A 27,707-nucleotide genomic window follows, 5' to 3' on the forward strand; every position below is an offset into this window, starting at 1 on the left:
GTTGCGGTGGGCGGGTCACTTAATCCGTATGTTGTGCAGTTGTAGTATTATTATCTTCAAAATATTTAATGAAATGGAAAAAAAATGACAGAAATGGGACGATATTCTATGAACAAAAAGTCGAGCATAACTGAAAAAGACATTGAAGTTTGTCTAGAATATATTTCACATTCAATTTATAACTTTTATTCAATTTTACGAAAAGGCACAAAATCTAAATATCTGAATTCAATTAAGTAGGTTTAAATAAAATTTCCAAAGGGCAACCAATACGAAAAACTATGCAATTTTTCAGTGGAAAACTTATATAGTAGCATAATGCCCTCAAAATACCAAAACAATGTTTTACAATGACAATCCCTGACCTTCGAAACTAAGAAAAATCTTTTGTATTGCCCAAACATACGCAGCCGTTCTAAGATCATTACATAATGCAAATCGATTAGCCGTCTCCTTAATGCCGCGGCAGGCACTCTCCATTACCAGGGATAGACCAGAAGCAACGATGTCTGCTTCCGTAGAGCATTCCATAATATAATTTAAATCGTCATGAGGGTTAATTTCCACCTGGAATATAATTAAGAAGAATTGTTCAGTTAGATAGGTAAGAGAAAAGGGATGAAATTCTACAGAACTTACATCAATGTTTGCTCCCTTTAGGGAGTCTTGAATACTTTTTAAAATATGTGTTATTACTTCTTTGTCTCGGTGTTTGGTAAGCTTCCCGAATGATACGTGATTTATATTCTTGAGGTATTCAAAATAAGATACTAAGAAAGAAAAGTGATTAAGTAACTTCCAAATATTTCCATAGTATTTTAAATAAATTTTAATCCAAATTTCAAGGAGAACAGTCATCACGCCCTTCTTAATTATTATAGTTTTCATAAGCTACTAAAACTTGACAGGTATACCATTGAGATCCATAACTTCAATGAAATACAAGTCGAATCTCTATTGAATATGTCAGAGGATCTCTGGGAGGTTGATATTTGAAGGAAGCCTTGGGTATACGTCTATAACGCTTTATTGACAATTACCTCATACTCATACGATCTGTCTACACGATACAGATCCCCCTATGTAGTTGGCAATAAGCGATCCCTTAACTCAACATAGACGTCGATTAAATATGAGACCTATCTCTTGGTTGGACAATTATGGAAACAACAACCTCAAACTTTGCCTAATATAGTTGCCTTTAATATAACGGGTTGTCATTATTTATTAATCTGATTTACTGCTATCATACACCTTACATTCCCTGCATTTGGCAATAGCGAGAAGGATTTCAGTATCCAGCTGATTTAAGGGACCAAACTTGAGGCAATATCATCCAATCCCCACATCTGTTTTGTTTCAGATATACCCATCGACCGACTGACTATACGCACCCTAATTTCCGCAAATTTTTTTTTCTTGGAAAGACACCCTAAATAAAAAATTCCTACGGCAGAGATTCTTTACAAACACCTCAAGAAAACCGATATTTACGATCACGATACCCCAATCCATAAAAGCATCTTACGGATTAATACAATACATTATCCAATGTTGAGCTAATTTCCATCATCTACCAAGGAGATACAAACCATCCATCATCTACCAAGGAGGTACAAACCTTGTACCCTTTTAAAGTCGAGTCAATGCATCCGCCAAAAATTCTTGGCTCCCCATTTTGAAAGTGTGATAAGTAGCTTTGTCTTCCACTACCACTTTTTCAGGTTAATCTTTAGTTTCGTAGTTGGATGACAAGCTAAACTGCAAATTCACTAGCCTGGCTGAAATCCCTAAAAGCATCCTCGTATCTGGGCTCAAATCTTGCCATGCGATTCTGACAGTATCATTCACAGGCTTCGCGAAGGACATCACCCTATAAAGCCACTTACTTTATGAAGTGGAAACTCATTCTCAAACACAAAGAATGACAAGCAATTTTTTTTCGAGAAGAAAAATCAAGACTGTGAAAGTAACCTCCAGTGTCAGAAATTTGTCCCTGAAAATTAGTATACCCTCACATCAACAAGGTGGCAAACTGTGGAACTGCGCCAATAGAGATACAACAGTCGCCCCTTTTCATTAAATTAAGATTTTCTGGAACAAGCAGATTATTAAATCCTTGATCACTTTTCATTTCCATTTTCTGAGCCGATATCTTTCAAAATTATCCAAACAAACTGTAAATGACCCTTCCTTCTTTCAACATGCTACTCCTTTGCATCAAAACGTGGTGAAATTCATCGGAAGCTGTTAGTCTCTGGATTGTGAGATGTCTGGGAGTTCTGTTCATTGAACTAACAAATTTTCATAGATCCTCGGATTTTACACCAAGAATAAGGAGGTAGAATAATTCGGTCGTCACTCTGACGTTCAATGCGAATGAAAATCAGTCCACAAGCCACATTCTCCCAGCACTGTTAGTTCTCATTATATCGTTTAGTTTCCTTCTCTACCGTATCATCATCAACGGCGTAACAGGAACTACAGACACCCTGGTTTTGTGCCAAATTGATATCCCTAAAAGTTGCCTGCCATCCTGGCCTCTGCTATCGCTCTATCTCAGGCAAGGTATGCCATGTTTTCTTTTTTCACCATAGACTTATAGACTTTTGGGCTCCATGCTTGGTGATTGCAGCATTTGTATGCCGCCTTCAGTAGGCGGAACTTGCACGTTATTTTGATTGTTGAATAGTGTATCGAAATCAAATTTCCCTCTTTGTCTCGACAGGAGGTGTATAGGGCTTCATCCTGTTGACTTGCCAGTAAAATCTCCGCGTCTGATGTGGTTGCTCCCGGTACTTTTCGAGTTCACAAACCTTCCTGTTTCCCTGGCTTCCTTTTTCGTGCTAGATCTCGGTGCATTTGCCGCAATGAAATGAATGTTCCATTCCGCTGCTAGCTTACGTTCATCGTTGAACTAGTCGCTCTGACTTTTGTTGCGACTGGGACCAAACTTGTTTGTGACCGTACCAATGATAATCCTTTCTTCCTTCAGGTGCTTGTGAGGATCATTTGTCGATGCTTGGTCTCCAGGATCCTCCAGGACCAAGTATGATGTTAATATTATACCACGGGCAGGTTTCGAGATTTTGTTCAACTGCCATGTAGAAGGTATCTTTCTCGATTCTGAAGTCTCCCCATCAAAAATCATGCTTAATGAGGTTCATGTTTCGAAATATGCTCCTCAAAGAGCAGAGGGCATAACCGTTTGTATATGTTTTCAAACCCTCTACCATAACCCCCCCCCCCCCCCCCGCCTCTTCCCTCCCATTTCTTGTAGTAAATGTAAAGAATTGATATATAACCCAAGATTAGGTTATTTATGTTTGGACAAGGAACTCTAATACTGTTAAGAAGAAAGGTTTGTATCAGTTTGGACGCCGGGACTAAGCTGAGCGCGTATTGGTTTTTCCTTCACTATAAGTAACCTTCAGGTTTTTCTACTCCATGGGGTCGACCTCGCCTTTTCTTAAATAGTTCATCTTGAATTTTTATAATTGCGAAGATAATTACAAGCCAATTTTTCTCCGACTTGAGCATTTCCCCAATGGTATTTTTAGGGAACATGTTTGTCTTCAGCGCGCCTTCTGTTTTCAACCCTGAATTTTCGATAAGGGAACGTGTCATGCTCTGGGTCTTCTGATGTACTACCGCATCAAGGAAAAACCGCGAAATCCGAAATGCTTGTTTATAGCAATGTATAGATTTATTTCCTAGCACTGAACAATTCTGTAAACTTAGGGATGAATTTGTGCTTCCACCGATCTTTCGGGGATTTGATTAATCTACACTGTCTTGATTACATGATTCTTTCCTAGTTGTCCTCCTTTTTGTTATGTTTGTTGCCGTTGAGTCCATCCATTTTCACGACCATCTGGGACTGGGGACTTGGCGGACAGAAAATTCGTGGATTATACATGACTCCACAGTGGAGGGCCTATGTTAGTACCAGGCCTTGTGGTACCGAGGATCCATCATTCTTTCAATGTTCTCGCCTTTTTCATCCCAGCATTCAATACAGCACTTTACATGTTTTAGTTTTGTTGAGAATATCATAGAAACATGCATCCTTGCTGTCGCCGGAGCTTCCTCCTGTTTTTTGCAGTTTCTCCACGGCAGCCAAAAATATCACGCACTCGTTAAAATGCGCCGCTTTTTGCTTTGCGGGGTTTCTTCTGAATCATGGCAGTGTTGTTCAGGGCATTTCGGTTAGGTGGCCTTTGGAAATTGACCTCCTTAAAAACCCTTCATTAAGGAAAAACGGATATCTATCAAAAAAAATGCGGTAGATCCAGAATGCAAAGCGCATGGAAATTTTGAGCCTGAAAATAATCACATACTCGATGATTTGCAAGCGCTGTTTTTATTCAATGTCAAATCTACTATAGATTTTGAACGTCATGAAGCAACATGAAGGACTCCACGAAGGCCTTGAACAGGATACGTTCTTAAGCTTCGCCATCCGCCTGTTTTTTCAAGAGTTCTTTCAATGATAGAGCGGAAATTAGATTTCCCTCTTTGTCTCGACAGGAGGTGTATAGGGCCTCATCCTGTTGACTTTTTGGGCAAACTTTCGCGTCTGGTGCGGTTGTTTTCTGTACTTTTCGAATTCACAGACCTGCCTGTTCCCAGGTTTACTTTTTCGTGATAGTTCTCTGTGCATTTGCCGCTATTTTATTCAAGAATTCTTTCAATGATTTTTGGACTAAATTCGTTCGTATCCATTACTAGAGTACTAAGCATCTCCTTAAATTCGGCGAGCGTTGCGCTAAAAGAAACGTAGTAGCTGTAGATGTTGATTCTTTCCACCGCCTTTACGAACTTGGTATCAAAACACTCCATAAGTTCGTGAAAGGTATTTATTTCGTATGTTCATAACATCGCGTAACTTTTTGGTCCTTCTTCCAGGTGTCGGTTCAATATGGTTCTCTATTATGGAAACGTTAATATCTTTCTAGAGCAGTTCCTACGTTGCCGGTTTACCTCTGTCAGTATTGTGGCGTAGCGGGGGTTAACAACTTTAATTCGATCCTGCGACACCTCGATTTCTGTTTCGTATACTTAGATGATGTTTTTGTGGCTTCTTCCACTAATGATGATGATAATTTCTTTCCCTCTAGTCCTTATATCTACTTATTACTCTATTTGATTGGCGAACTCGTCCGCCGCTACATCTCCAATTCTCCATCTAGGCTTCCCCTATTTCAATTTGCGTTTTAAGAGGGAGGTATTTGCGGTACCTGGATTATCTTCAAGCTGAAAACTTCCATGCCCTTTGCATTCTGGACCTACCGCATTTTTGGTAGATATTAGCTTTTTCTTAATAAATTCTTAGAGCTCCATTACTTTGCCACACGAGAAATTAGACCTCAGAATAATGTCCTTCCTCTTCCTTCCATTACTCTTTCGCTGCTTTAAGCCATTCTTTGAATAACGGAAGATGTCCGGGTCCCCTATCGAGTTCAATGTCTCTCTCTCCTGACCGCTTGTCGTAATAAATGGCACAGTAGCTAAACTCCTGACTTTCGGGGTACTATGGTCATTGGATGTTGTTGGCCGCTAGATTGCTTATTCTTTATTTAAGACGATCAAGATTGAGTTCTCAAAGTTTTCCCTGTATAAACTGTTCCCTCCCTCTTTCATAATTGGGCTATTTTCCGGGTATTGGGAGAGTTTTGTTTCCACCTACCCGTCCTGAGCGAAATTATGCCCTTGCACGTATATTAGCAGATTCATACATGTCCCGAGAGGCTTCACTTCCTAACCACACCAAGGAAGTGCCTAATGAGAGATTGGAAACTCAACTCAGGATGTAAAGATAGCTGCCTTTTGTCGGGTTATATATTTATCAAGGTGATTCCTACTATTAAGAAATCACTGCCTGAAACGAAAAAAAATGAACCTAGAACATCATTGGTGAATATTAAAGGAATTGCTCCTTTGAGGCTGGTAAAATGAAGCCAACTGGCCAACTGAAGGTAAGGATTAGTTGTATGACCTACATACGATTATCCAACTGCGCGAAAATACGAGCAAATATTTAAAAGGATGCGCAAAAGCAAAGATAAAAAGATCAATCAATCAGAAACCATAGAAACAATGGGAGAACTCGGTTGATGGTGGTGTTAGAAAATTGGTGAATATTTTTAATTGGTGGAGCTCGAAACGTTAAATTACTTCGAATGGCTATACCTGGCAAATTTCAGTGTGTTGAGGAAATTTTCCTCTAAATATCAGAACATTCTAAGTATAGATTTCATTCTATTCATAGTTACCAACTTGAAAAATTGCTTTTGTGATGCAGAAATATTTACTTACCTGCCACTCCTCCTGCATTGCATACAATATCGGGAATTACCAAAATATTCCTTTCCTGTAAAATTTTGTCAGCCGCAGGAGTGGTCGGTCCATTAGCCCCTTCACCAATTATCTTTGTCTGGATAGTACATGCATTCTCCGCCGTTATAACTTTTTCTTTGGCACATGGTAAAAGTATATCACAAGGTTCCTCCAACAATTCCCCTTGGAATGCCTCAGCTTTTGGATATCCCACAATAGTTTTTTTATGAGTGTAGTAGTCTTGGAGATCCTACGTAAAAGGAGACAAGTATGTTGAATGTAGTTCAAGCCTGCGTACCAATTTTGATTTCAAACCAATGAGCTTGGATTAATGTACTCACGAAAGGATCTATGCCGTCCTTGTTAAAAATGCTGCCATCTATTTCTTTAATGCCTATAATTTTAGCACCCGCAGGAACAATATAAGTGCAAGCGTGTTGTCCAACGTTGCCGAATCCTTGAACAATAACATTTTTGTCGGCAAAACCTGTTTTCAGGCCAATAAGATCCATCCATTCCTTACTCTCCACAAATTGCTCTAAACATTTGAAGAGGCCATGACCAGTTGCCTCAATTCTACCACGGATTCCTCCTTGGAAGACTGGTTTCCCGGTAACAATAGCCATGGAATTTATGTCCTTGTAACCTATAATGAATTACTGTTATTGTTATAAACCCCGAGAACCATTTCTTCACAACTTACCGAAAGTTTTCATATATTCATCAGCTATCCAAGCCATTTCTCGCTGACTTGTTCCCATATCAGGTGCTGGGACATCTATACCAGGCCCAATAATGTTTCGTTTTAAGAGTTCTATGGTATATCTGCGCGTTATGGATTGCAATTCTTTTGAGCTGTACTTTTTCGGATCTATTCGAACACCACCCTTTGAACCTCCAAACGGGACATTTACACAAGCACATTTCAGTGTCATTAGGTAAGCTAAGCCTTGAACTTCATCACGATCCACGTCGGAGGCAAACCTTATTCCTGAAGAAAGAAACCACTGTTATTAACTATCTCAGCGTAAAAATTAATTTGACAGCAAAGAATGGACCTATTTGTTTTATGTTTCATCGAAGCAGCCAACTGCCATTGATAGAGCTGAAGAGAAAAGGCTTAACAGAGAATACATGGCAGCTATGAAGCGCATGCTGTTTACAATTTTCACATAGAAAAAAGTCAGTAAACACGGAAAACAGTCTGATGGAACCGTAAGAATTCCTACACCGCGTTTTCTTGTGGATGTGGACAACAATAGGAAACGTTGCGAAAAGTCAAACGAGCTGTAGATATTTCGTTGTAGAACGAACTAGGAGAAAAAGCGGAAAGAGGAAAACGTATCTGGAGGAGACTTCATCTAGATAGTATCCAAGGCACGGTAGAAAGACGGAAAGAAAGAAAACGAAGAAGGACAAGAAGAAACAATCTCTCGCATCGATAGAGAACTGCATGCCTGAAGTCGAGACGAATAAGGGTGGCGCAGTAACAAAGGAAATGGCGAGGAAATGAATGAGGACAAGACCGCTAAGCTCTGCTTATTAACCGAGATGAAAGCAAGACCTTTGCTCTAAGGTTCGGATTGACATGTTCGATGGCGCTACGGTCCAAATCGAGCCTTTGTTTCCCAGATGCATCGCCTGCAGTTATCTTGATCCAAAGACCGCATTACCCAGCTAGAAAATCTTAGAATTGATTTGCAGTCTGCGTCCACTGAGTCCTGCCAATGTTCGATTTGAATTGCTCGAACATTTCCTTCGCACGAAGCATCGATCTGGTAAGGGTATCCCCGTCGTCTGCATACACCACCAGTTGCGCGGATTTTGCCTCTGGTAACAACTTTCTTGTCTTGACGACGCAGTCGAGCAGCAAGTGGAGGAGGGTGGGGCGAGACCATCCCCTTGCTTAAGTCCCGACACTATAAAAAAACTTTGTGTCGGTTCATTTTGGGTTTTTACTTGGTGCTCGTTGTTAATCACTAATCGGACTAGCTTCAGTGGGATTTTTAGCTCGATCATTATTCTGTACAGAGGATTACGATTTACACTATCATATTCCTGAGAGAAGTCAACGAACAGCTGGTGCACAAAGATGTCATATTATTAACAATTTTCAAGCACCTGCTTAACTGCGAATATCTGGTCCTTTGTCGATCGTCCGGATCTGAAGCCGCCTTGGTATTCCCCAATGATTTTGTCTGTCCGTCGTTCGATTATATTCGTCAGCACCTTGTAGCAGATGCACAGCAATGAAATCCACTCTGTAATTTTCCTAGAGCAGATGATCACCCTTTTTGAACCCTGGACAAATTACACTTTTCCTCCAGTTGTCAGGTATTTGTTCGGTTGCCCAGATTCTGCTGACTAGTTTGTAGATTCGACTGGTGAGCTCTATTCTCCCCTCTTTTAAGAGCTCGACTTCGTACAAAGTAGTTTTGGTAGTTGCGAATCACGTGCGAGGAAACTTCTTAACAGCGGGAAAATCAGATTTCGTTGGTTGTTGGTAATAAGAAGAATACGAATACGGATAGACACCAGCAAGTGTTATAGGCGTTTAGATGACAAAATCGCAACACGCCACAGACACGATCAGGAAGGTTACAAAACGAAGACTCGCAACGAAAAGAAGAGTTGCTCTCTCAGCGCAAATCGTGGCGCGTTTGGTGGGAGCGTTGCACATACTGCGGTGTCCAGTTTTCAGGATGGAATTGAAAGGGGTTAGGACTCAACCAACATGATCCCCTTCCTACAGATCAACATGCACCAGGGTACAACCGGTTATGAGCGGAGAGAATTTGAATAGGGCATGTGTCTCCCGAACTTCAGAAGGAATTGGCACCTCAAGCGAAGTTCGTAGTTTTAAACATCAGAGTTACAGCAGCGTTCCGGTGCTCAGGTTGCAAAGTAAGGTTTCCCGATGTAATCTTTCTGTCCTAATCACTGATGTCGTCGATAGTGTGGCAGATTCTGGCAGACTTCTCGGCAAGCGACCACCAATGCATCGCATTCGAAATTATCCTATTGCTCGGCGTGCACTATCCCCTCTCTCCTTGCACGTGGAATATTGCAAAAATGAACATTGGGAAATTCGATAAAGCCCATGGAACAAGCAGAGCCACGCTGAATGGCACTTCGTGGGAAAGAGGGACTCCAGCTGATAATGTTATGAACCCAATTATGATAGCCTGCAGAGTTTTCATACTCCGGAACCCATCTGGCCGTGACAAGCCTTTTGTGTATTGGCCGACGACGGAAATTGTCAAAATCCGGAATGATTGTCATATGCTCCATTTAGTGTAGTGGTCAAACGACCAGGAAGAGGAATGTTAAAGAATGATATCCCAGATCAGCTAAAAGGAGAAGACGAGAAGACGATGACTAAAAGAAAAGCTTACCTTTTGCAAGAGCTAGTCGGCGAGGTGAATTGGAATCCATTCCGATTCCGCTGTAAATTATAATAATCGTTGGCACAGCAATCCATATTGGATCAGGGCCTTGAAGTGTGTTTGAGCACTTCATTCAAGACCGTAACGGTATAATGCAACACACTGTAGAAGTCGAATGTGGTCAGCATTGCACTTGCCCGAGATTATTACCCTGATTTGACTCAGGTACTTATTCACAGCTGAGTCGACTGGTATCCGACGTCAAACCACGATACAAATTCCACTGCGATCAATGAGATTTGAACCGTGACCTTCGGTACGATAGCCTTGTGCTCTAACCACTCAGCTTCTTCTTCTTTTTCTTCAGCCTTTGTCCCGTTTACAAGCGGGGTCGGCTCGTCGTGATCGGCTTCGCCATTTGGCTCTATCGGATGCCTGATCTGGGTGCAATCTCGAGGCTTTCAAATCCCCATCCAGCGTATCAAGCCACCGTTGCTTAGGTCTACCTTTTGGTCGTTTACCATCGACTTCGATGTTCAGACCAATCTTTGCAAGTGAATTCTCGTTTGCACGAATTTCGTGACCATACCATATCCGCTGTAAATTGGTTACACCAAAAATGGGGGCTCTGTTCAAACCCTGTTCATTTAATACAGAACAGATGGACCTCAATGTACTTGTGATCCCCTTCAGGTTAGTGCTAACGGCGGGGAAGGGATGAGAATTACCCACTTTTCACTATCAAAAAGCTGGAAGAGGTAGTCCTCTGTATGCGAAGTAAGAAAACGTCATGACCCGATGCTATCTCGCAAATGTACATAAACTGGTGTTTCACCATCCGAATCTGCTGTTCGGCGCATTTAAAACGCTAAAACATTTTTCCTTTTCGGAATAGACTCGCCAAGGCGATAGGTGTTCATAGGGATTTATTTTCAAGGCAGTTTTGCTTTAAGTAGTGAGGTCCACGGTGGAAGCTGTGATGGAGGCCGTGGATGGAACAGATAGGTAGATATGGTGGTTATACTAGACAATTTTTCCCATGAGCCGGGTTACCTCTGGCAGATATTGAGGGATTATCTGAGAAACTGCTCCTTGCTCTATGAGATGCTGGATAGCCACGGGAGAGTGGAAAGCACAAGATCCTGGAACATTTCCTTGGATAGTTTCCTAAGACTTGGTGTAACCAAAGAATTGTGTTTAGTTAGTTATGCAAATGACGTTAGCGGAGGTACTGCCTCAGAGCTGACAGAAGTGACCCCTTTCGCTCTCATTACTCTGTTGGAAAACCAAGTAAAGAAGTAGATAAGCTTAGATCCATGGTTGAGCCGAAAAATGGTGAGATTGATTATTATTTCGCCGATATAGAAGCTCAAAGGGGAGAGTGGTTTCGTTAGACATAGGGAAGCTTTCTCCGGAAAACCTTTTAGGAGAGATGGATCCGTATTACACATTACGTTCGGTTTTTTTTCTAGCGAAGAAAATAAAGTTCGACCGGTGGAAAGACAGGTTCTGAAGGCTTTTGAAGAGCGGGAGGGTAGTCCGAAGTAATGTGTTAAATGGTTCCCGACTACTTCTTTGATTAGGGGGTGTTTGCTTGTTAATCGTTAACGCATTCAGTCGGCCTAACCAAAAAGACGATGTTGAACGATTAACTATATCGTTGTACTAAATATTAGTATGGGCCATACAATTTTTGACACAATTAAATATATTTACCTCCTTTTAAGGGTAACTTATGAAGGCAATGATGTGCTCGATATCCAGTTATCAATTCATATTCTCCACTATTTCTCAGAATCGGAAAATTTATTTCAATAATATTCGCTATAGACGTCATCATTTTAATGACATCTTTAACCCGTTTCTTGCGTTTTTCTTCACTCCAGCGTGGGTGCCGTTTCAATGATTCTATCAAATCGCCTTCAGCAACTTGAAGTGCACGATGCAAGTAGTATTGGACCATTGCTGAAAAAGGGGGATTTCCTGCTGTCTCAACATCTTTTACATGTTCGGGTATTTCGTGAACATAACGCTTTGGCGTAGAAAACGGCAACTTTTTAACGTGCTTAAAAATTTTTCGGAACATTTTTAAAATTTACTTTAGTCTGCTATGAACGAATATTGACGTCTCAATATGACGGGTATAGTTCCATCGCCGACTGGAGATAAAATAAAATTTAGCTTTTTAGGTACATGTATCCATGAAGGCGAACAGTCATAGTACGCAATAATTTAAAAAAAAAAACGTAAAGTAGTTTCTTTACTTTAGGTTTAGGTGAAGCATTGTATCGTCAGAAGCGCTCTAGTTCAGAATAATATGTGGTCGACCTTAATTTTTTGTGCCATCCAATTCTTGGAGATTCTCTTGTAACTCTACAAGGGTTGGAGCGGTGCTTCTAAGCTAGTTAGGGAAGGCCACTAATCATCCCGTACCTATTATTTCAGCGGCTTAATCAGAATTCTCACACCGTTGTTACCAATGTACAATACCGTCGGTCACGAGCAGCTTCCGAATATACATACCTTTGTGCCTTTCCAGTTAAGGGTTTGGGGATGGAAGTCATCATCTACTCAAGAAAGGCGATTGGTCCTGAATCTGCAAGGAACTCATCTTAAATGGTTCTTGTCACGAAGCCTCATCGGAGTTTGTCTGGTTTCACGGGAACCAGGATGGACCTTTTATAGAATATGCTTCAGGAGAGTTAGGGGATGTGTCCTCGGCCCGGTTATTTGATTTTGGTTACCTTGTGGGAGTTTCATGGTGGTATGGTTATGGCAAATGCTTAGACGAATTAGCGTAATCTTGACCAACCAAGGTCAAAGATTTCTTTTTCGTTTACATTCTTCACAGTCTATAGGATCATTGGTTAACACTGGGACATCGACACCACCCCAGGAGGCGTTCAAAGTGTTCGCATTTACTTTTTTCAATGCATGTGCGCTGTGGTCATACAGAAGCTCATATTCAGATCGGTTTCTGTTTTGCTGGTTGTGTCCTCTGGTTCTGAGGCAGGTTTCCCATTGTCCTATTTCAGAGTCCCACCGGAAATTCAGTAGCCGTTTCTGATATTCAGCGCACCTTAGATCGGACCCTTACACGTGTTTGCTGTAACTTTGAACTGATTTGGGAAGCCTTATTATGTGTTTGTTTGGCGTCATTTTGTCACACCCTCTTTTTGTGGCCAGTCCACCTATTGGCACGAAATTTGAGAACACCATCGTTCTTATCGCCATTCAGAACTCCTCTTCAAGTGAAGTTATTACCACCAATGTTCAGAGGATGCTACCTATAGTGACGAATGTAGTATTATCTCTTCCGTTACCGCTTCCTTGAACGAAGAAGACAAAGTTATTGTGCTGGGAGACTTCAATCATCCGAACATTAGGTCTATTGTCGACGAAAATGATAATTGTCTTTTTCTAGTGAATCTTTTAGAGACAATTGAATTCAAGCAGGTTATTCCAACTTCTAGCCAGAATGGAAAATGGTTAGATATCATAGATGAAGTAGATGAAAGTCCAACTATTGACGCCGAGTAATAATATTCAAGCAATGTCACGCTGCGTCCTAAAAGAGCTGTTGTGCTCGTTTACTGGTTATAGTATACCTGCAAACTATAGTGTGCCTTTTAAACCTATAACCGACAGGAACTTTATTATGTTCCCAACTTTCAACGGTTTCAACCGGGCATCTGGCATTAAGTATTCTCCCAGCTGCCTGAGCCTACCTTGTACAAGTGCCCGACACTGGCCTAGAACATGTGTGGAGGTTTCGTCACTCTCCTCACAGAATCTACAGAGAGTATCCGTAGATATTCCTAGCTTCGCCAGATGATAGCTTAGCCTGCAGTGACCAGTGATCCGGAGGCTTTTCTTAGTTTAAACAATGTTTCTAGCGCTTGGGTTCCTCTCCTCCCATGGGCACGCTGGACTCTTTCATTCCTCGTAAGTTCGCCCAGTCAAGTTCCCTCAGCCGTTCCTCTGCATTTTTAATGCGTAGCTATGAACGCATTTTCGACTCCACAGAATAGCTCTGTCCCGTATAGCGACGTCGCTGCTTCTTTCTTGCCAGCTTGTCCGCTCCTTCATGGCCTTCTAACCCAACGACGCCAGGAATCTTTTCGCTAATGCAGCTCAACATCTCGCTGTTATCGTTGAACTTTCATCTACGAACTTTTGCATTATTAAAACATACAATAAACAAATTATATATGATTTTTCAAATGCTGATGCTGAAAGTAATAAATATTATCTAGATATGTACTATAGATTGGAGAACGTTGGTTTTAGAGCTAGGTCTTAATGAATCCATATCTTCCTTCCACAAGTTCATTTTTGAAGTGATCATTACATGTACCCAAAATAAACGTAACACACTTGCAGAGCCTTGGCTAGACAGTCAACCGAGGTATTTAAGAAATCAAAGAAATAAGCTCTTTAGGGCAATTAAAAATAATCCCAGCATTTGTGACACCTCAAAAGAAATATGATGAACAAGCCATAGAAGCATATGAGTTATATGTTAACTTAATGGGGGAAAAAAATATAAACGACCCTAAAAAAATCTGTGACTTTGTCAATGTTAAGCGAAAAACTACAGGTTTTCCTGCTTCCACTTGTCCGCAAGAAATTATTATTTGTTGACCATTTCCAAAACGCATTCTGCTTACCTAAAACTCTGAGCTCCTCTACACTTCTGGCCGACATTACAAACCCTTGTTAACAAATTATCACTCACTCGGGAGGATATCGATCAGTTAAGCAGTAATAAAGACCTGGCCCTGATTTAGTGCCTCCGTATTTTTGGAAGGAGTATGCTGAGCAACTGTTGACTCCTTTGCATATGATTTTTAACAAATCTCTTTCACGAGGTGTGCTCCCGTCTGTTCTGAAATGATTGTATTTCACATCTGTCCACCGAAGCGACGATAAGCCAGCAGTCTACAACTAACCTCATGATCCTTGTTTCTGACGTCCTCTGTGGAATGGAAAAGGGATATCATATGCAGAGATTCCGTAGATTCCTCTTCCTCATTATAGCAGAGACACGCAGCGCAATTACAATTCCTATTTTGAACATATGCCCAGCTAGTGAATTATGGCCTCTCAGGATGCTCACAAAACTTCCGCAAGTCTTCCTGCTTTTCGACATGTTAGGTTCTGACAGAAAACGTTTGACGTATCTAGCAGCATTTAGGCCCTGTCCCCTGAGATTATGAGAACCTTATTCGCAGTTTATGAAGACAGCCTTAGAAAATGCTACTGATACTATTGATATTCCGGGGAGATTGAACTCCCTTGGCTAAGGCATCCGAGATATAATATCATCTCTCTCTACTCCATAGTGACCAGGTACCCAGAGTAATTCCACCATATTGAATCTAGAGGTAAACGGTGTCTGCATTCCGGAACAAAGTTCGAGGTGATCAAAGGACTACTCAACGCCCTCAATGCGGCCTGGCTATAACTGCAGATTGCGTGTGCCTGCTCTTCAACCGCTCGTAAATCACCCAGTTTATTGCCCTTAGGATCGTATATACTTCATCTGGAAAAAACGTTGTATATTGTCCCAAAAGAAAAGCGCACTTCTCATTTTTATTCGAGAGGTAGACTTCGGCTCCAGCAACCTGTTCTGTTTTTGAACCATCGATGTAGAAGACTTCCATATATTTCGCCACGCATTCCTCTGGGAATTCGTAGTTCTCTCTAGGCTTTAGTGAGACTCCCAAATATTTCACTTCATCGGAAAATTGAAGGGTTGTACTCCTCATCTCTGGGAAGCTTAGCGCCTTCCCACAAATGTGATGCTCGACCGAACCTTTATGCAAGAATGATGTCATGCCGATCTGTCTGAAGGCCTTTGGACTTGAATAGTCATCTTTCCTAAGCTTAGGTGTGAATACTACCTGAACCTTCTGCCAAGAGGTAGGCACGTGACCCAAAGCAAGACATGCTGGCTTCCTTCCTTTAGCATTTCTGGATGGATGCGATCCAAGCCAGGTAGATAAATGCAGAGAGACCGTCAAGCCCGGCAGCTTTACTGTTCTGCTTGAAGGAACAGTCCGTACCTACATGTTACGATGACTAGCCATTTCTTCCACCAGAGAAGGAACTGCCTCGGATGTAATACGATTAAGAATCCCCTCGGAGACTGCCTTGTCGTAGTGGGGGAGCCTGTGGTACTTTAGTACTACACTAAGGGTGTCCACAAACCCATGAAGGTGGAAACAAAAGATTGTAACTCTCTAAATGGTAAGAAGTCACAGACTTCAAATCGATTCGTGAATTTGAGAAATCAGGTCACTTCCGAGGCACGCATTTTGAAGACCTCACCAGATTCATGTTCTCCCACGGATAAATCTGTGGAAGATAGGCTCTCCTTTTGGGTGGAAAACGCAGCTGGCTTAGTTCTAGTATGGGGAAACAGATCCGAGACACAGATCAGAACAGATCAGACACCGTGAACCTGGGAGGGCTCTAGCCGACGGCAATGACAGGCACTGTGGAAGAAGGTGAAATTTCTTGGGAATAGTGAATGGGCGTTGCTATACCGCCAAGTATTGCGATATCCAGAGAAATCGGAAGCGAGAAAGCGGAACTTTTTGCGGAAGGGGAGGACAAGCTGTGAGACCCACCCTGAACGCATCAGACTTTTCAGTTAGCGGGGGTTTTCATGTTAGACTACACTTATGCTTACAAACATAAGAGTTAGTCAAATTAACCTGCAGCATACCAAAGCGTCTTCCTATCTCCTGGCAAAAAAGCTGGCAAAGTCGCAGGACTGTCCTTATATATTTTTGGTTTAAGATCCGGGGGTTTGTTTTACAAAATCTGTAGTATTGGATCAGTAAAGGGTATTAGGATCTTCTTCCATGGGAGATCTTCGAGACCGAGGGTCTGCGTCAAAATTTTTAGAGGCAACCAGGCTGAGATAATTCTGTTCCCAGGACCTTGCTGCGGTCAACTTACAATACGAGGTTAATGGTAAAAGGAGAAACGTCTTAGTTGCCTTCACTTACTTACTCTATAATTCTTTGTGCCTTCTGTCGACGCAAGAACTAAGGGATCTGGCAGTGTATGCAGAATCAAGTGGCCTTAAACTCTTAATAGGTTGTGATGCGAACGGTCAGCATATTTTTTGGGGCTGCAGCAAATGCAATCTTATTATGACTATTGCAGGCGAACAGTCTGTAATACAAAGACGGAATCCTAGGAAAACGGATTGGACAAATTTCAATGAACTTTTTGGCGACAAAGTGGAGCTCCCTAGGCTACTAAGAACTTCTTTAGCGATAAAAGATCAGTTGGAAACTCTAAATCGCACACTTTTAAAGTGCTTTGAAGATGCTTGTCTTATTTCCTGAGGCCAATGCGGTAAAACAGTTCTATGGTGGAACCGAGAACTGCAAAAACTTAGGAAATCAACCAAACGACTTCTAAATCGTACCTGCAAAGCAACAAGGAAGAAGACTGGTTAAACTTCCGAACAGAACTCACAGCGTGAATATAAGAGAGTCGTAAAACGTTCGAAGCGAGACTCTTTTAGAGCATACTGTGAGGAACTGGAAGGTGAAAGGGAGACTTCCAGGCTTTGTATATTCCTTAATAAAGATGAGTCGGCCAGGTAGGATTCTCTTAGAAAACCCGGTGATACTTTTGTGGGTGATGTGGCGCGGCAGGATTCGCAGCATTCGAAATTTATTTCGAATGTTGCGAGCGAATAGATGGCGCGGATCTATCCACTTTGCGTGGCACGCCAAGGGAGTGGAAGATCGCAGTAATTATGTTTTTCAGACCTGTCACTGAATTTAATTATTAAGTTGAAAATTGCTAAAGAAGACGGAAGTCCTTTTTGAGTTCGCAAAAATAGAATTTGAGTTAAGTTTGCTGTATAGAATTCGCGTTGAGTTTGCTGTATAGAATTCGCATTGAGTTCGCTTAAATATTTTAATAAAAATATAAGTAATCATAATTACTTAACTTTCACGAACTCTAGAGTTGACTCTATACAGACTCCCCTGGAAGTACACCTTCCGAGAGACCAGATCTCAGAAATGGGAGAAAGAAAATTGGCAGTTTGTGCAAACCATTTAATGCGAAGCTGTTGCAAGGGGAATTGGGACATTGCGAAAGCGGCTGTTACCAATGAAAAGGCGAAAGCTGTTATACTATAATTTGAACACTTCAAAGCATTTGGCATGGATGGCATCTACCCAGCAATACTGAAAGAGTGTATAGAGCATTTAGAGCAACTTCTAAGACATATTTTTCGAGGATGTCTTGGTCTGGGCTACGTGCCTCCCTTTTGGCAGAAGATGAAAGTAATCTTTATACATAAGGCTGGGAAAGATGATTATCCAAATCCAACGAACTTGGGCAAATCAGCTTCACATCATTTTCGCTGTAATGTCTGGAAAGTTTGGTTGAGCATCACATTCGCACAAGGAAGGCGCTAATGTCACAACCACTAAATGAAAACCAACATCCTAGCCAACGTGGAAAGTCCTGTGAGTCTGCTCTTTATTCTTTGGTTTTAAAGATAGAGGAGGACGCAACTCGGTTTCGGAGACATTGAAGGAGCCTTTGACTGAGCGCCCTTCCAAAAGCTCTGTGATGCCACCAGAGAGCATCATGTTGACGAAACTTTAGTTATGTGGATAAATGCTATGCTAACGCAAAGATCGCTGTGTGCTGAAGTGGGTGTTGATCGCTACCTAACAACGGAAGCGACGAAAGTCTGCCCCCAAGTAGGTGTGCTATCGCAACTTCTGTGGGGTATGCTGTTCGATTCACTATTATGCGAACTGTAAAATTTGACAATACACGTTGAAGCTTATGCGAATGACGTGGCTGTTCTAGCTGTTGGTCGAGATCTCTTAATGCTGTGTAGAAATATACAACGGCGCAGCTCTGAATGCATTACTCAATTTGCAGCTCATAAACTAATTCGATTAGAACTATGGGGAAACAATGGACGTGGGGGGCACGGAGCATTGAAGGGTTCTTGGGAGAACTGAAGTTCGTAACGCCTTCTGATTCTCGGATCTCCATACATCTGTTTGGGAGAAGATATGAAGTTATCTTGAACCAAAGAGAAAACTGGAACGAACCAGAAGAATGCGTGCCAGGATATACTGACGTATTCTACACCGACGGCTCAAAAACAGAACACGGTTCTGGAGCAGGAGTCTACCTTTCGAATGAAAATGAGAAGTGGGCCTTTCCCTTGCGACAATATAGAACGGTCTTTGAGGCTGAAGTGTATGTGAACCTAAGAGCGGCAGCCTGGATGATTGACGATAGCTCGGATACTTTAGCAAAAGGGGGTTCAATTTCCTCCATGCTCGGACCGGAACCAGCAATTGGGGTATCAGTAGCATTGAAAAATGACAGGTGACTGAGCCTTAATGCTGCTAAACACACCAAACTTTTCTTGTCAGAACCAAACAAACATACAACAAAGTTTACCCTTCCGAAAAGCAGGAAGACTTGCAGATATTGTAGGGCTGGGTAGCTGGGGAAATGTTCAGAATACGAATCATCCAAGATTATACGTGTCCTTTCTGTAATGAGGAAGCGGAACCCACGGAACATTTTCTATGTGAATGTCCCGCCTATGGATGCATCAGACATCAGATTTTTGGTGCTGATGTGCTACAACTGCAGTGGGTAGCATCACATTCACTAACGGAAATTCTACGATATATAAACGAAACCGGGACATTCCGTTAGACGGGGGAATCGAGTAGAATGGACCACTAGAGTCTGAGTATTCAGAGGCTTTTCCTCTTCTCATCTCGAACAGACACCCACACAATACGGTTAAGAACTGTGGTGAAGTGTTCCTCACATGGCCATCGAAGGATTTGCAACCATACAGAAGCTCTTTCGTAATGCGATACACTCTTCTGATCATTGCGTTCTAGGGCTTCTGACGCTTCCGAAACCAGCGCAGTTGAATCTCGACTGTCCTCATGACAGGTGCTGTGGTCGAAAAATGCGCCACCAACAACGAGGGGGTAGAAGTTACAAAAATTCACAAACCATTCACCATTACTGTTACGGTCGCAGAGATCGTGTTTACCCATCACATATCCGAGCAAGGGATTGTCAGAGCCACCATGGCATTCAGATCACCCATCACGTTCACAATGTCACCTTTCGGAAGCTTGCCCTGAACTGCGTTTAATTACCTGTAGAAAGCATCCTTCTCCACTATATCGGAAGTTTTCTTTGGTGCGCAGCATTGTACAATTGTGATGCTCCTTAACCTGGGCCGAAATCTTTCAGTTAGAAGTTTGTCAGGGACTGGCGCCCAGGTCGAGAGAGCGACCCTTGCAGTAGCTCGCAGGAACAGCCCGACATCGGATTTGCATATTGCCGCAAGGGGGAAAGGAGTACTCTACAGGGTCCCAACATCTTATTTCGGCACTTGGGCACACAATGTCCAGGTTATATCCGCAGGATCGCTCAAGTTTAAGGAAGCGAGCATTCTGAGAACCCTCGCTACCTTTAGCGAGGAGCGTGCGTATATTATATTATAGAAACTAATTATGGTCAGTTTGCGGTAGCCAAAGGTCGTAGCGGTGGGGTCGGTCCTTATCCGACGCGTTGTTTCTATCCCTTGTAGTCACCTCTTATGACAAGTAAGGAAAACCTTGAGACCTTGAGAGAGAGCCTCAACTTATAGGACTTAATCCCTCCTCTGCTATGTAGTCGAAGGGGTTTCTTAACTGGTAACAGTTTTTGCCATTAACAATAACACTTTTCTGGATCTATTTTCGAAAGATAACAAACATAAAAATGGCAAACTTTAGTGTTTGGTGCATTGTGTCCCTTTCACACAAGGATTTTTCATAGTCAAGTAAAAGTTCAATAATAAAATTTCCCCAGATAGATACAATTTATTCTTAGTTATGGCTACAACGTTTATTGGAGGAGTTTCCACGGAGAGTGATTTACAACCTCTTGTTGGTAACCAACCAGGTTTGGTAATAATAACGTTGTTAACTTGGCCACCTTTGAAGTTTCTCATTTGGAACTGGCCATAGATTTGGTAATTTTTTTAAATAATTCATTCTACGAAAGTTTGCATCTAGTCACCCTTTGATGCCACTGATAACTCGTTGAAAGATCATTCCGCATGCAGGCATGAAACTCGTTTTGGTCAGTAGGTCTCGGTCGCGCAAGCCAATGGCAGCTTGAAAATTTGTTCTAGATTTTTATCAAATTTAAACTTATTATAATAAAATAATTGTGAACAATTAATTAATAAATACATATAATATAATAGTGAAAGGATAAAAGTGATGAAAGTGATGGTTTCCCATTTGCAGGGTTGGCTTTTCCCCATAGACGCGTTGCACTAAACAATTTTCGCGGTCTCACCATGTGCCGGAATTGCATGTTCATGCTTGCGCTGACCACTTAGCCAGTGAGAAAGTTAACTATTTTCCGGGAGTATCCTCTGCTAGATAGAGTCTGAGTTTAGTCTAGAAACGAAACAACCCCTAAATATTCGTTCAGTGAATTCGGGAACGTGGAATTGCGTGGAACTTTCTTGTGCCTTAAATTTCGGTTAGTTATCCGTCGGTATAGGATTCGTTGCCAGTGCATAAGATGCATGTTTCGTCATGTCCCACATTGTTTTTCGATTGTGTCGTATTCCTGGATCAGATTCTCCCTTTCCTAAATCAGGACCAATGTGCGCTCGTGCGGAATTATCGTATGGTTTTCTATCGCCTCCTGTAGCTAAGTCATGAACTCTCGATTGCCACCTATTTCTGATCCTTCGTTTCCAACTAAACCAGGACTATCTTTCGGATTTGAGTGACATGAGATCAAACACGGTATTAGCTGGCGCAAATACCACTTCGGTAGGATCGTTTCCAAAGTGCGGGAAATGACGGTCGTGATAAATAGTAAAACTTTGCGAATTATCCTGAAACGGAGTGTGCTATGAACAGTGATCAGACAACAAGGATTTTCAGTCTCCAAAAAAGGTAAGTACACCTTTTCGATATTTACTCTGGATAATTTGTGACAAACCTACCGGCAAACTATTATGGAGTCAATGGAAATGCAATTAATCGCTGCATAGTTTCCTTTTTGTAATCTACACATTGTTCGTCATTGGTTCATTTTTAAAGTTGCCTAAAACACAAAAAACGGGCTCGGAATTTGAATAATACAAAATTCAGTTGATGCCAGGTTTGTTTTTTCACCCCAAGAGACTGCCTTTACTGCATTACGTCTCGGGACAGGTTCAGTTACCAACCATAGCTCGTGTTGTTAATTATTCCAATTTTCCAACCCCATCCTTCCTCAGAACAGTGCGAGGTGTTTTCTGCAAAAGAGGCGTCGTCATTGGCCTCGAGCGAGAGCACTATTTGATGGTCCACATCTTTTCGCAGGGATGGGGAGGTTTGACCCCCAAAGTTCGACACGGTTCGTTTACGGAACCCAACTGTTGCTCGGCAGTGGGGGAACTATTATATTTTCTTAACCGAGAGGCAGACGTTTTAGATAGCTAGCCAGATAAATATGGCTGACTGCCACGATTTGAAGAGTATAGGGAACTGAAGGCTTGTATTACCGCCCTGAGTGGAGGCGAACGTGATGCGCTTGAGCTCAAATATTGCGGTAAATTTGTGGAAGTGTAACGTAGGTTGCGTTGTGGCAAAAGAAAATTTTTTATTGCGCAAGAGCTGTTAAAAATAATAGCCCCTAAAACCCTCTGGTAAAGTTCCGCCTCTTATAACTGAAGCTGCTAGTTACCGTTACCTTGAAACGGATGCGAAATCACTTCGGCAATCAATGTGGTCAAGCGCGGCAAGACTGCGGGGTTTGACGGTTTCCCTGCATGTCTGGAATCTCTGTAGAACACTTTCTTGCGTTCATCGGTAAATCCTTGGTATCTGAGATCTTTTCCATTGAGTTGGAGAAGGGGATAATCGTGAAGATTCCGAAGAAGAGAATCCATCTTGAGTGCGACAATTTGAGTGCCCCGTGCCGGCACAAAGATTGCAACTAAAATTGTTGTGGAATGCTTTAAAAAACGTCTCGTAAGTTTGACCGACAGAGTACAAGCTGAGTTCCGCTCTGGAGCCCCCTGCACTGACCACAATAATACCCTTCGGATCATTTTGCTCTTCATGGATTTCGTAAAGCTGATAGCTGATAGCGCGAAGAGGCAGCGTATCTGAAATATTTTCTGAAGGAAGCGTATTGCGGAGAAATTGATAGTTATTTTTTTCTTTGGGGTAGGGTAACTGAATGCGTTTATGCACAGTCGGATTACCAAATAAATACCTCCCCATTGTCAGAAAGCTAGCCTGGAACAGTTTACACAGTTACACCGAGCTAGCCCCGATCAGTTTCGTTTTGGGAAGCCTTTAAATCAGGGAATTTCTTTCACAAACTGGTGGGGAGGGGAGGAAGACAGCTGTTAGTTCAAGAAACCCCGCGCCATCCGGTGCCTTCACCGGTCGAGATCTATCCTCTTTGCAACGACAAGAATCCGAACATAATGCGCAATACGGCTCTACCTCTCAGCGCTTCTCGGTATCTACCCGACAATGTTGTCTGGAGAGATATGATTTGTGTTTAAATAAAATTGTTGAAGAATCCCATCCTCCTCAGTGCGAAAGTGAACTTAATGCAACCAAATGTTTCTCATAGTTCCGTATTGGGTACCTTCCTTTGAAACTTCATGTATGGTGGAATAATGATCCATATATTATACATGAAGTTCCACCGCAAGGGACCCAATATAGAATTTTAAGAAACAACTGCCATTACAATATACTCTTTGGGGCCGTCTTCTCTCCCGTACTAAAGAGCATCTACAGGAGGTAATTCTCAATTAGATGAATTGAATACCCAGAGGCACCTAGTTTAGTCAAAGTGCCAGCTTGCCAGTGCCCGCTGCCTGGTTCACTGAATCGTGTACAATCCTCTGGTAGCAGACCTCTTTCGACCACGAATGATATAAATGTACTTATGAATTACCTTGTCTTGATCTTAGTTTGGCTTAGCTTGATGACTTTTCTCGGAACTTCTGAAGCTTTATTATCTCCAACACGTGTACAGGTGTTCTTTCCTCGGTAATCCAAAGGACTGTACGTTAACTTCAGGGTCTTGTTAAGAAATTCGGGAGCTTTATCGTTTCCAATACACCCGCAAGTCCCCTGCAATTACACCGTTAGATGAGAGGAGAAAAACTCTCTCTTTCCGGTGTGAAAAAGGAGTTGTAATTATTTCTAACAAGATTCGCAGAAACGTCACTTGAATTATTTTTTGCTCACGTATCTTATTAATTGCAACCCACGCCCGTGATTGTTATGTTCTGCAACCATGCACTTAGGATCTTTTCTCCAAAGTGCAGCAATACATTTATTGTTGCTAGTTTCTCTAGTTTAAATGTTTTTACGCCCCCAGTCTCAAATGGATCTTACTCCGCACGTTGTTGTTGTTTCTAAAACCAATTTAAAGGACTATATACTCTGATTACCAAATCTAGTTCCTGGAGAGCCTCAAGATTTAGAGGCGTCACGTATGACTTCTCCGAGCCCTCGACGTCAGTTGGTTTCAAACGCCCCGGAAAATAAGCTGTCTGTCCTCCTGGTGTTTTTTCGGTACAGATGTAGCATGCGCCCCTCTAGTCTTGGCGCACCTTTTGGCCTCCCCTGGATCGCCGTTCCTTCTTCTCACTTACAAGTGAGGTTTGCCCCAGGGTGGTATATCGGGCCCGATACTGAGCTAATGTGATGATTGTCCTTGGACAAGGACCAGCCGTTGACTGTAGGAGAACTGTGGTTTTCAGTTGGCTAGGTGTCGATATAGCGTTAGCCGAAAGTTATCAGTGAAAGTGAAAGTTTTAGAAGTTGCTTTGAAGAAAATTAATCCTAATGAAATGTTTTGGTAGGTGGCGTGGAGATTACTTGGAGTGATCTCGGTTGCTTCTGCAAATTCTGGTCGGATTCGATCAAGTCCGTGAAATTCTGTTGGATTTAGGTGGGGTTTCAGACGGAAATTTGAATCTTCAATTTGTTGTGTGGTAAGAGCACGGCACTGTCCCACTGCGGCACCATAAGGCCTGTGCTATGAGTTGCTGTTGTTATGGACTGTGAAGCCATCAATATGCTGCTGGAGGTGGCCTTCAGCAGTCACGTCTAAATGGCGGACATCTGATTTCTAAACGGTGCAAATTACCTAATATGAAGAGCCACTTGTTAGGGCTCATAAGCTCTATCCAATCTGTTCCTTGAGCACTTAAAATTCCGTGTTGTGCGTCGATGATATTTATGAACATGTTGTTAACGCGATGGTACTCCCACAATAGGAACTTGATAGTTTGAACCAAACTGTGCAGTTTGTTAGACCTTTGAGACGTGTCGTTCATTGAGGACCCCTCCTAAAGATTCAACATTGGTGTGGACAGAAGATGTGAAGTCTTCGAATTTGGTTTCCTGGAACTGTAAGGTGTGTGCAGTACGGTCGACTTCGGAGGTGACGTTCTTGAATAATTTCATCAAATGGTCTTAGTTTCTGGTGATTTCGTGATGGGTCTTCTAACGATACCATCTTGAGTTTCTAGGTCTGCTACTCTGACCTGGCCATCAGCTTCTGGAAATGTGTTCGCGATAATATCCTTACCCCATTTGGCATTAATTTGTGTCTGTTTCCACCCATTTCGGGAATTCATTGTGGCCTGGCCTTCCAGAAATGGTGAACCTTTTCTTGGATTACGTTCCATCTGTGTATTAAGTCTGATTTCGTGAACGGGCAGTTGTTAGGTATCATTGCGGCTGTGTGTTCTATTAAGAAGTGATTTGGAGTTAGAACTTCTTGATCTTCCGGATCGTCAGTTGTTACTGATGAGAGTTCAAACATCCTTCTATTTAGCAAAGAGCTGTGTGCATTTCTTCACTAGTGAACGCAGTATTGCCCATTATTCGTTTGAGCTGGAACTTTGTCGATTTTACTGCACTCTCTCAAAGCCCACGAAGTGTGGAGCCCTTGGGTGCAATGAAGTGCCATGGGATCATTCCGAGTTTCCTTTTGATTCGGTCAGTTTGCTGATTAACGCGTTCACCGAAACCTTGAAGCTGACGAGAGGCTCCGAATATGTTTCATCCATTGTCACTTTATGTATCTGTGCATACTCCTCTGCGAGTTGTGAAATGACGGATTGCTGCTATTAGGCCGTCGCCTTTGAGGTCACTCACTAGTTCCTCTCCCCTTGTTTCTTCTGACATCTAGTGGGCTTGCATAACCAATACCCACATGTTGGAATGGTTTCGATGGACTGAACCTACCCCGGGGATACCCATGAGCTGAGTACGACCGTCCTGCCTGTAACGTAAAGACGTGATGCAATGAAGGAGGCAATCTCTTACTGTTTGGCGTCCTTTAACAATCCCGTGTTTGGGTTGGGGGTGAGAAAGGGGTGGTTGGTGGCCGGGTTCTCCTTTGTTTTCACATGGTGCCAAAATTAAACGAACGCGTTTTCATGGATCTCGGAAACACGATTGGCGACGTAAGTCTTCCACTTGTGAGGGGATTGTTGTTTGGTAGGATAAGCATGATTTTCTCGATGAGCCTGGAGAGTAGGACTGCCCCGCACAATTCCATTCGCGGCAGAGTGATCTTCTGGATGGATGCCACTCTGGTTTTCGTACTAAGTAGGGATAAATGTATGCCAGATTCACTGATGACTCTTAAGCAGATGCACGCTACGTAAGCGATCTCGGATGCGTCGCTAAACGCGTGAATTTGCACGTTGGTCGTTGACTGGGACAGTTTCACCCACCGTGGGAGCCTGTTGTTGATACAATCTTTGTGTCCTTGCCGAAAGTCTTCCCAATGTTCTGCTAGGTGAGAAGGCACTTGGTCGTCCCAACCTGTTTGTTGGAACCACAGCCTTTGTAGCATGATTTTTGATCTGATGACTACGGGGGCGAGCCAACTCAAAGGATCAAAATTAGAGCTGCTGCATTAGTTATTTTCCTCTTTGTAGGAATGAGACAATCTGTATCCACAAAGTTAGAAGCTTTGAATTTGAAGGTTTCTGATTCGGAGTACCATCGTACCCACAATGTTTTGACTTCGCTTGTGTCGGATGGCAACCGTGTTGCTTCACATGGTAAGATGTGAGGGTAATTACCGCCCACTAACGAATCCCAAACCCTGCCTCTTCCAGCAATGCTATACCTTCATCCCGAGCAACTCTACATTCTAGGATTGAATCTGCACGTCCTAGCAGATCGTCTTGCTAAAAATTCTCCCGTAATATAGTAATTTACCTCCTACAGGGTAAGGTTTGATTTCACAATCCGCTAATTGTTGGGTCGTCTTTGTTGCTAAATATGGTGCAGAGGCTGTCTCCAATGTCACTGTTTTGAGGCGATATGTTTTGATTGGTTCCTGTGAGGCGTTGCGCCATAGTATACGTTAGAGGTCCCACTGACTTTTATCCAACCAAATTTGCTGATACGTGCATTTGATGTCGGCGGGAAAGACGTATTTGTGCCACTTCCATTGTATTAGCATTGTGTACAAATCCCTTTACACCACTGGCCCAACTCTGATATTGTCATTTAGAGATTTGCCTGTGTATGTCTTTGCTGATGCATCAAAGACAATTCGCATCTTTGTCGTAGAACTAGATTCTTTTATAACCGGATGATGTGGCAAATAGTAAGATACTGGCTGGTTAAACTCGTGTTTTGGGACCAACTCCATGTGATTTTGCTTGCTGTTTAATAGATTCGTTGTTACTGAGTCGAGTTTCGATTGCGAGCAGGCGCTTATTGCCTGGTCACGCGAATCACCAAGAGTTGACGGACTACAATTCAGTGGCAGGTGCACGATGAATTTTCCATCATGAGCCCTTCAATATGTTGCGGGGTAGTAAGCCTCACACTCACGCGTGTTCCTTGATAATTTAGGGGCCATCGGAATCTCCTCTATTTCCCAGAA

General features: G+C 42.4%; 1 protein-coding gene across 1 annotated transcript; it reads right to left on the bottom strand.

Moving 5' to 3' along the window:
- Positions 1–142: 142 nt before the first annotated feature.
- Positions 143–11,894, bottom strand: LOC119659492 (glutamate dehydrogenase, mitochondrial). The gene is made up of 6 exons (XM_038067610.1): positions 11,442–11,894; positions 7,043–7,330; positions 6,681–6,985; positions 6,319–6,589; positions 640–770; positions 143–567 (listed from the first exon to the last, which is right to left on the bottom strand). Exons 1-6 carry the CDS (start codon positions 11,809–11,811, stop codon positions 346–348), a joined length of 1,587 nt encoding a protein of 528 aa, XP_037923538.1. The 5' UTR covers positions 11,812–11,894; the 3' UTR covers positions 143–345.
- Between the last annotated feature and the right edge of the window lie 15,813 nt (positions 11,895–27,707).

This window comes from Hermetia illucens, chromosome 6, assembly GCF_905115235.1.
Source record: "Hermetia illucens chromosome 6, iHerIll2.2.curated.20191125, whole genome shotgun sequence".
NCBI classification, from domain to species: Eukaryota; Metazoa; Arthropoda; class Insecta; order Diptera; family Stratiomyidae; genus Hermetia; species Hermetia illucens.